The 9,909-nt window shown below is 45.2% G+C and overlaps 1 protein-coding gene across 1 annotated transcript in view; it reads right to left on the bottom strand.

Moving 5' to 3' along the window:
- OGDH (oxoglutarate (alpha-ketoglutarate) dehydrogenase (lipoamide)) overlaps positions 1-9,909 on the bottom strand; it is a 94,136-nt gene that overhangs the window by 16,170 nt on the left and 68,057 nt on the right. Inside the window, exons 9-11 of the mRNA XM_011983287.1 lie at positions 7,821-7,939; positions 7,322-7,450; positions 4,821-4,986 (exon numbers count right to left, since the gene is read on the bottom strand). Of these exons, the coding sequence (XP_011838677.1) occupies positions 4,821-4,986; positions 7,322-7,450; positions 7,821-7,939 (414 nt within the window). The remainder of the gene's footprint in view (positions 1-4,820; positions 4,987-7,321; positions 7,451-7,820; positions 7,940-9,909) is intronic.

Raw genomic sequence — 9,909 nt, 5'->3', positions numbered from 1 at the left:
GCTTTGTCACCCAGGCTGGAGTGCAGTGCTGCGATCTCAGTCTCTGCCTCCCGCCTCAGTTTAAGCCATTCTCCTGCCTCAGCCTCCCAAGTAGCTGGGATTACACGCACGTGCCACCATGCCCTGCTAATGTTAAAAAACATTTTTGGTAGAGATGGGGTTTCACCATGTTGACCAGGCTGGTGTTGAACTCCTGACCTCAAGTCTGACTGCCTTGGCCTCCCAAAGTGTTGTGATTACAAGTGTGAGCCACCGTGCCTGGCTGACTTGTAAACTTTGATGTAATTTCAAATTCATGAGAAAGCTGAAAGAGTACTACAAAGAACTCCCATACAGTCTTTACTTAAAGTCACCAAATGTTCACATTTTGCCCCCTCTGCTTTAATTATTCATGCCCTACCATTACACACATACACCTTTTCCCTGAACCATTTAGCAGACAGTTGTGGACCATCCCTATTTCTGAGGGAAAAGTCTAGACATTCCCCTACCTCGCCAAAGTACAGTACTCAGCCTCATGCAATTTACACTATGTCTTCGTCTAATCCATAGTCCACAGATACCATGCAACAGCACTGTATAATCCACTCCACACTCACTCCATCGGCTGTCCTAACAATGTTTATAGAATCTTCTTTTTCCTTAGCCCAGTATCCAGGCCAGGACACCCACTGGACTTACTTGTCATGTGTCTCTAGTCCCTGCTATTCTGGAAGGCTTTCCTTGGTTTTTCATGGCATTGAGATTTTTGAGAGTATTTCCATGTTTTCAAACTATACTGATATACACTCTATGTACCTTATATATGGCATCATACTCTAAATACTGTACAATTCCTTTGCAGTTTGCCCTTTAACATTTGCTTTTATGATACACCCAGGTTGAAACATGTAACTATACTTCCTTTAGCCTCTACTTTCCAGTGAAACTTAACTAGACACAGTATACCCCACAGAGTATTTATCCATCCTCCTGTTGGTGGACATTTCGTTTGTTTCCAATTTGTGGTAAACACAATGTTGCTGTACACATGCTTACACGAATTTTCCCCGCAAATGCTGAGTTTATTTGCAATCTAATCCTAGGAAGGGAAAACTGAGCCATAAGCATGAGCATTTTAAATTTTTCTAAATGCTATCAGACTGCTCTCCCGAGTAGCTGTTCTACTTACACTCCTACTAGCAGCATATTAATGTCCTGCAATTTCCATTTACCATACTGTAACCATTTCCCCAGGATATTAAACTTTTTAATGGTTGTTTAATATCCCTTCCTATGGCTTTGCCAAATTTTATGCAAAGACGCTTTTGCTGCTGGACATAAGCTTGTTTCCTAACTTTGTGGTAGCACAAATATGGTTTTGACAAAAATTTTTTTTTTTTTTTTTGAGACAAGGTCTCACTCTGTTGCCCAGGCTGGAATGTAGTGGTGTGATCACGGCTCACTGCAGCCTTGACCTCCTGGGCTCAAGCAATCCTCCTGCCTCAGCCTCCTCAGTAGCTAGGACTACGGATGTGTACCACCATGCCTGGCTAATTTTTGTTTTGTTTTGTGTAGAGACAGGGTCTCACTTTGTTGCCCAGGCTAGTCTTGAACTTCTGAGCTCAAGCAATCCTCTTACCTTGGCCTCCCAAAGTATTGGGAACAGGTTTGAGCCACTGCATCTGGCAGAAAAAGAGTCTTATGAAAAAATATTTACCATTGGATGGTTTCCTTAGGTGAAATTTCTGGAAGGGGAATTTCTAAGTATGTTCTAAAAGAAATAAGAGATTCAGCTAAGAAGTTATTTCCTCTCCTTCTACAGATCTTCCTGACGCCACACTACCTCATGAGCAATGAGTCAAAGCAGTAAGGAGACAAAGAAAATATTAGCAAAATCTAATTCTATATTTATGTTTAATGGCTTTTAAATAATCTCCCTTCTCACACTGACTAAAGAAGTGATCAGAAATAGTCAGACACTGACGAGAACACTAAAAAAAAAATTATGGGCCGGGCGCGGTGGCTCACGCCTGTAATCCCAGCACTTTGGGAGGCCGAGGCGGGTGGATCACGAGGTCAGGGGATTGAGACCATCCTGGCTAACACGGTGAAACCCTGTCTCTATCGAAAATACAAAAAATTAGCTGGGCGTGGTGGTGGGCGCCTGTAGTCCCAGCTACTCAGGAGGCTGAGGCAGGAGAATGGTGTGAACCCAGGAGGCGGAGCTTGCAGTGAGCTGAGATCGTGCCACTGCACTCCAGCCTGGGCGAGAGAGCAAGACTCTGTCTCAAAAAAAAAAAAAAAAAAAAATGATGTACTAGAGCCTGACACAAAAGAGAGCCCTGAACAATCTCAGCTGGTATTGAAGCCAGCATCGCCCATCTGGGGCTTCAGCATGTAAAGAAGGTCCTGCAGCAGGAAAACAGTGATTATAACATGTCTTACTGCTAGAACTTCACAGAAAGAAACCCATTTTGCAAGGCTGAGGTCTCAGTTGCCCTCTCCATAATGTTCACCACTGTTACGAGTTTCTGTGCCTTCATGAACTATGGGTGGGAGCACACATGATGGAGGTGCACTCTACCAGCAGGAGTATCTACGTGGGTGGATGTGCACACGTGTAATGGAGGTGCAATCTACCGGCAGGGTTATCTATACTAGTGGGTGTGCATACACACATGTGACAGAGGTATACTCCAAATATACTCTGTACTTTTTTCCATTATGGGTGTATTAATAATACCTCCTAGTATATTATTGGAGGCAGCTATACTTACCACTATACCACCAATGCACTCTCTTAGTATACTTTTGGGAGGTAGTGCGTTAGTAGGAAAATCTTGGTAAGAGGAAAAGCTGATTTATGATGCTATGAACATGTAAAAAAAGAAATAAAATTAGAACTAATAAGCAGTTACTCAAAAAGTTAAAAATAGAGCTATCATATGATGTAGCAATTTTATTCCACTTCTGGATATATACTCCAAAGAACTGAAAGCAGGATTTCAGTCAGGCACAGTGGCTCATGCCTATAATCCCAGCACTCTGAGAGGTCCAAGAGGGAGGACTGCTTGATCCCAGGAGTTCAAGAGCAGCCTGGGCAACAAAGAGAGACCCTATCTCTACAAGAAAAATTTAAGAAAAAATTAGCTGGGCATGGTGGTGCGCACCTGTAATTCCAGCTATTTGGGAGGCTGAGGTGGGGGGACTGCATGAGCCCAAGAGTTGGAGGCTGCAGTGAGCTATGATCATGCCACTGCACCTCAGTCTGGGCGACAGAGCAAGACCCTGTCTTAAAGGGGGGGAAAAAAAAGCAGAGTGTTAAAGAGATATATGGACATACATGTTCATAGCATCAAAGCTGGTCTGGGAGCCAAAGGAACTCTAGGGCCAAATGGTTTCTCCTCTCACCCCTGGCCCTTCTCACCCCTCCCATCTACTTCAACCCTGACAACTCGCTCACTAGCTGTGCCAATACTTCCAAGGAGGAGGAATCCAAAACTTCTGGTGGAGCCAGTTCCCCTGTTGGAACAGGTCTCACTGTTGAGAGTTCTTCCTTTCATTCAACTAAAATCTGCTTCTTGGTAACTGGAGCCACCCACTGGAGCTAGCTCTGTCCATTAGATGCTTTGCGACAGAATCGTTTATATTTGAAAACAGTATCCAAGTGCAAAAGAATGAAGCGGGACTCCTTCTTTGCACCATGCACAAAAATTAACTCAAAACAGATCATAGATTTAAGCGTTAAAACTCTAAGACTCAGAAGAAAGCATAGGAGGTAAAACTTTGTGACCCTGGGTTAGGCAAAGCCTTCTTAGATATGGCACCAAAAATCACAAGGAACAAAAGAAAAAACAGATAAATTATGCTTGATAAAAAATAAAACTTTTGTGCTTCCAAGGACACCAAAATTGTCCCATATTTGCAAATCATCAGATACATGGCTCATATCCAGAATATATAAAGAACTCTTACAACTCAACAATAAAAAGACAATCCAGTCAAAAAATAGGCAAAGGATCTGAAAAGAAATTTCCCCAAAGATATACAAATAGCCAGTAAGCAAATGAAAAGACACACACATCACCAGTCATTAGGGAAATGCAAATTAAAACCACAATGAGATATCACTTCACACCTTCTAGGATGACTAGAATAAAACAGACAATAACAAGAGTTGATGAGGACATGAAAAAACTGGAATCCTAGCTGGGAGTGTGGTGGCTCATGCGTGTAATCCCAGCATTCTAGGAGGCTGAAGCGGGTGGATAACTTGGGGTCAGGAGTTCAAGATGGAGTAAGACTCTTTTTTTTTTGAGATGGAGTTTTGCTCTTGTCACCCAGGCTGGAATGCAATGGCACAATCTTGGCTCACTGCAACCTCCACCTCCCAGGTCCAAGCAATTCTCCTGCCTCAGCCTCCCAAGTAGCTGGGATCACAGGCATGTGCCACCACACACGGCTAATTTTGTACTTTCAGCAGAGACGGGGTTTCACCATGTTGGCCAGGCTCGAACTCCTGACCTCAGGTGATCCACCTGCCTCAGCCTCCCAAAGTGCTGGGATTACAGGCCTGAGCCACCGCGCCTGGTCACCCAGTGCTAATTTTTCAATTTTTTGTAGAGAAAGGGGGTCTCACTATATTGCTCAGGCTGGTCTCAGACTCGTGGGCTGAAGCAATCCTTCTGCCTTGGCTTCCCAAAATGCTAGGATTACTTGGTTTTTAATAACAGATGTATTTTTATAATCAGAAAACAGCGAACATCCTAAATAACTCAGAGATGTCATTCTAAGTAAGACTGATGTGAGCAGCAAAGCCTCAGGCTGGTGTGAGGTACCTGGTTGTTGACGACCACGTGCACGGTGCCGTGAGTTGTGTAGGATGGCAGGTCGCTGAGGTGGAAGGTCTCGTACACAATGCCCTGGCCAGCAAATGCAGCGTCCCCATGCAACAGGATGGACATGACCTGTAGACACCAAAGGAGACCCCAAATCCAAAATGTTCTGATTGCCAAGTCCACAAGGCAAACAGAGGAAATGCATCATTTGTTTTTCCAAAAATAACGTTTTGAGATAATTTCAAACATAGAAAGTAGCAGGAAGTCCACAGGGCCCCAAGTCCCCAACATGCTAGCACCTTGGTATGTCTGTTCAACACCAACACATCCTGCCATCATCTGGGAGGGCAGCACTAGCTTAGCCATCCGCCCCAGACCCCACCATGGGAGGGCAGCATCGCTTGCCAGGTCTCTTCAGCTCCTCCAACCTGGAGCAGCTCCTCATCCTTCCTGTCTCTGCACCCTTGACAGATCTTGGGTCCCCATTTGGGAAGGACACGCTGCATCAGATCAGGTTAACTCTGCTCACCTGGGAGGCCGCTGTCTGCTATCCTCCCCTTCACTCACCATTGTTTTCCTTGGCAATGAGTATAGTGGTAGTATTCTGTGAGAATAAACTCTATATCCTGTTCCTCCTCAAACCTCCACCCCAGCCTCAGCAGTATGGACAACTGCGTCTGAACCAGCCCTTTGGGTTGATGGCAAACACCAGTTTCTGTTACTCCTACATTTATTAGTTGGCATTCTCTGCAAGGAAGAGCTTTCCCTTCTCCCTTGTTTATTTACTCGTGTTAATGTGTACTCATGGTTCCTATTTTATTCGACAGGTTGCATTAATATTGTTAGTTATTTTAATGCTCACACTGTTCTAGGTTGATATGGAGAGCAGCTCCTTCCAGCGGCCTCCCTTTCCTGTGAACCGGGACAGGTCTCTTTCATTCATGAGTACTTCCTTGCTTCCTGACCAACAGAACATTGTAGCTTCATGTTGTACTGTCCCTGTCCAGCCCTGTACAATATCAGCTGTTTCTCTAAGAAGCCAGCTTCCTGCAGGAGAGGATAGGATTTAAGACCAGTATTTGTATGCTCATCACTGCCAGGATATCATCATTTCTAGGCCCATTCAGCATAGATCTAAAAAATATATGTGTGCATATGCATGCGCATATATACACAGCTATTTCTCTGTGTATGTGTACGTAATAAAACTGTGAGTTTGTACTGGTACCTCCAAATTTTAATCCAACACTTTCTAGGCCACCTCCTTCCATACCTATAAATATCTCCTACAACTGCAAGACACTCCATCCCCACTGCCTTAGATATGTTTACTGATTTACTCAGTGTCCCCAATGCCACAATCACGTAAGCCCACCACCTCTACTCCTTGGATACACAGCCTATACCTCTTCAAAACCCTTGTATTAGTAAGGGCTCTCCAGAGACAGAACTGATAGGGTGAAGAGGAAGAGGGGGAGAGAGAGAATGATTTTTTTTTCTTTCTTTCTTTTTTTTTTTGAGGCAGGGTCTCACTCTCACCCAGGCTGGAGTGCAGTGGCACCATCTCAGCTCACTGCAACCTCTGCCTCCTAAGCTCAAGTGATTTTCCCACCTCAGTCCCCCAAGTAGCAGGGAATACAAGTACATGCCACCACGCCTGGCTAATTTTGGCATTTTTTTGTAGAGACAGGGTTTCACCATGTTGCTCATGCTGGTCTCGAACTCCTGGGTTCAAGCAATCTTCTTGCTTCAGTCTCCCAAAGTGCTGGGATGACAGGCATGAGTCACCGTGCCTGGCCGAGAAAGACAGATTTTTAAGGAATCAGGCTGGCAAGTGCAAAGTCTGCAGGGCGGGCTGGCAGGTTGGAGACCCACGGCAGAGCTGATGTTGCAGCTCAAGTGTGAAGGCTGTCTGGAGGCAGAATTCCTTCTTTTCTGGGAACCTCAGTCTTTTCTCGAAGGCCTTGAATTGACTGGATGAAGCCCACTCACGTTGTGCAAGGTCATCTGCTTTACTCAAAATCTATTGGTTTAAATGTTAATCTTATCTTTACAAAATGCCATCTAGATGGGTGTGTAGCAAAAAAACTAGACGCTGTGGCTAGCCAAGGTGTTATGTAACAGACCTTCTCCTGCTGTGGCCTCAGCCTATGGGCCTACTGACCTGCACCTCCCTGAGTTCTTGTGACTACCCTGGTCCTCAACACTGTGCTGCGTCATCCTTGGTAGGACGGTAAGACCCATGATTTGTGTGTCAGGGACAAAACCTAGAATTTTTAAAAATAGAACTACAGTTGTCCTGCCTTTGGGTAGATGTGGCAGGTGCTCACTAGGATAGCAGCATGTGGATGTAAGGATCTGGTTTGCTTACAGGCCCCCTTGGAGGTGTGCAGCTTTGCCACGATGCCCAGGCTGCCTGAGTGTAAAAGCCATTGGTTTTGAGTCACTGACATTTCATGCTTTCCTGATCCCCATAGTGTGTTGTTTTTTCCTGCAGATACTTTTCTGTCCAGTCTGTCTTCTGCTGGCACCTGTAGTCAGTCTTCCTCTTGTCATGGTACTTGTTCTTGATCATCTTGGTGATGTTGTACTGCGACCGCCATGCCATACTGCATTGTGGTAATCGGCTGCTGAAATCACAGCCAGGACACATGGGGAATCTCCTTGTGTCTGGCAGCCTGGGCCGTACCTCTGGCAGGAGTGGGTGCTCCCTTTGTGGCAGGTTGCATTGCTGCACTGAGGAAATGCTTTCATGAACAAAGATCCCAAAGGCCATATTAGCACTGAGACAAATCAGGTCTGTTTCACAATCATGCATGAGATTATGGGATGACCTCAGCTGCACTTATACAGAGTATGTAATTCTGCACGAGTGCTGAGAGTTACATAACACACACTTCAGCTCTCTGAGTTCTGGATTTAACAGAAATCAAATCACGTCCTATGGGTGTCAAGAGGAGTAAGAACAGGCAGACGACTGAGCCTGCAATGACCCCACACTGATCCTGCTGGGGACATGGGAGGGCTTGAGGCGAGGTGACGAGGAGGCTCAGAAAGAGGGCTTGGCAGCTATCCATATTGGGGCAAGGGCAAACTTGTGACAACATGGTCTGTGCAGACTGGAAACAAAGGGACTGACAGTTTGGACTCAGCTACAAGCAGGCTTATGAGCAAATCAGGGACTAACCAGCCTCTCCTGTCCTGGCGTCTCATGAAGGGACCAATCAGTGTGACCATCTGTAGCAGTTTAAAATATACTCTATCACTTTTATTCCAATGATTTCATTCCTTTTTGGGAAATTTCCAACATTCTGAGGAGTACTGCTAGAGTGGATTTTTGTCCACAATCTATGAATGTAGGAGTTACCCAAAGTTTTCGGTAATCTCATTCCACTACTCAGCCCAAATGCCTGGGCAAGTGCCCAGGAGGGTGGAAATACCAGAGGCACTAGTCATCACAACGCTGGTCTCCCCATGCCGATCTCGCCTCAGACCAGCCCATCCCAGACACCCAGTGTTGTTACTGCCTGCGGGGGCTGCAGTTTCCCCAGAGTTGAGGCCTCTTTGCATCTAGTTGAAGTTTCTATGACACTGTCCTGGCCCATGAGCTTGAAGCCATGGAATGACCTCTGTGTCCCTGTGGGTCATACTCGTTCTTTATAGCAAGTATTGATAGATGCGAGAATCACTTCTCCAGCCCAGGCTCCATTACCTATGATGGCAGTTTCCCTTCCTTTAACCCTGTGAGCATGACAGTAGTAGATTTACAGTACTTAAAATTACAGAACCTGGTAAACTAATAATTGGTTTTACTTCTTTTTTTTTTTTTCTTTGAGAAGGAGTCTCCCTCTGTCACCCAGGTTAGAGTGCAGTGGTGCGATCTCAGCTCACTGCAACCTCCGCCTCCTGGGTTCAAACATTCTCCCCCCTCAGCCTTCTGAGTAGCTGAGACTACAGGCATGTGCCACCACGCCCAGCTAATTTTGTTTGTATTTTTAGTAGAGATGGGGTTTCACTGTGTTAGCCAGGATGGTCTTGAACTCCTGACCTCAGCTGATCCACCCACCTCGGCCTCCCAAAATGTTGGGATTACAGGCGTGGGCCACCGTGCTGGGCCAATTGGTTCCACTTCTAACATAGACCTGACCTCTTTCCAGGGCACAACTAGGAGGCTGGCCCATCCCTGCTCTGTGTCCCCAGTTTACCTTACATCTTTGCTCTTACATCTCCAGAAAACATTCTTCCCTTCCCATCTCCCTAAATCCTGCCACTTCTCGAATAAAACGACAACTACCTGCTCTGCTGATAAGGGGTCTCCCTTCTATCCTTGGTCCAACTCTAGCCCACACCCCCGCACACCTCTTCCAAAGCTCTTTGCAGCTAACTCCACAGTTTCCTATCACGCTGTATGTGTGCTATTTGCTTCTTTACACATGACCTTTTTTCTAAAAAGAACAGGAGGCTCTGGAGAGAAAAGTGGTGATGCCTGCTTTGTATGTTTCCTAGAACCCACACATAAAACATTATAAATATTTGATTTTTTTTCTGATTATTTGGTTTTTAGGTCATCATTAATAGGAAATATAAAATTTGTCAGACAAGATTCTATCTTTAAGTTAAATAAGGGCAAACTGTTAACAATCTGTTAAGACTATTTCTACACAAGTAGGCTGGTGAGCCCACCCCCAACACTCAGTCACATGACCAGAAATGGTGAAGCAGGACCCCACCTGCCTGCAGCCTGAGCCCTCCTCGGTCTTCAACCAGCCCATGAGCTCCCGCCTCTGATCACAGCAGGCACTACTCTCCTGACAAGTCTCAGTTCTACAATTTCTCCTTCAGGCTCACCTACACTTTTTCCTTACAGAGCCTCTCAGACTCTCCTCCTTTTCAGTGAAAACATCTCTGTCCATTTAGAATAACTGCAAACCTGGCTCCTTCACAGATTTGGTGAGGACAAAAGCAAACTTCCCACATAGTTCTGACAATTACAACTTCAGGAGAAGGAACACTATAAGCAGGACTGTTTTACTATTGCTATTCTTGAAAAGTTGATTTTATATATATACACACACACACATATATATAT

This window comes from Mandrillus leucophaeus, unplaced genomic scaffold (genome assembly GCF_000951045.1).
Source record: "Mandrillus leucophaeus isolate KB7577 unplaced genomic scaffold, Mleu.le_1.0 Scaffold248, whole genome shotgun sequence".
In the NCBI taxonomy this organism is placed as follows: domain Eukaryota; kingdom Metazoa; phylum Chordata; class Mammalia; order Primates; family Cercopithecidae; genus Mandrillus; species Mandrillus leucophaeus.
This window is presented reverse-complemented; position numbering and strand designations above follow the sequence as displayed.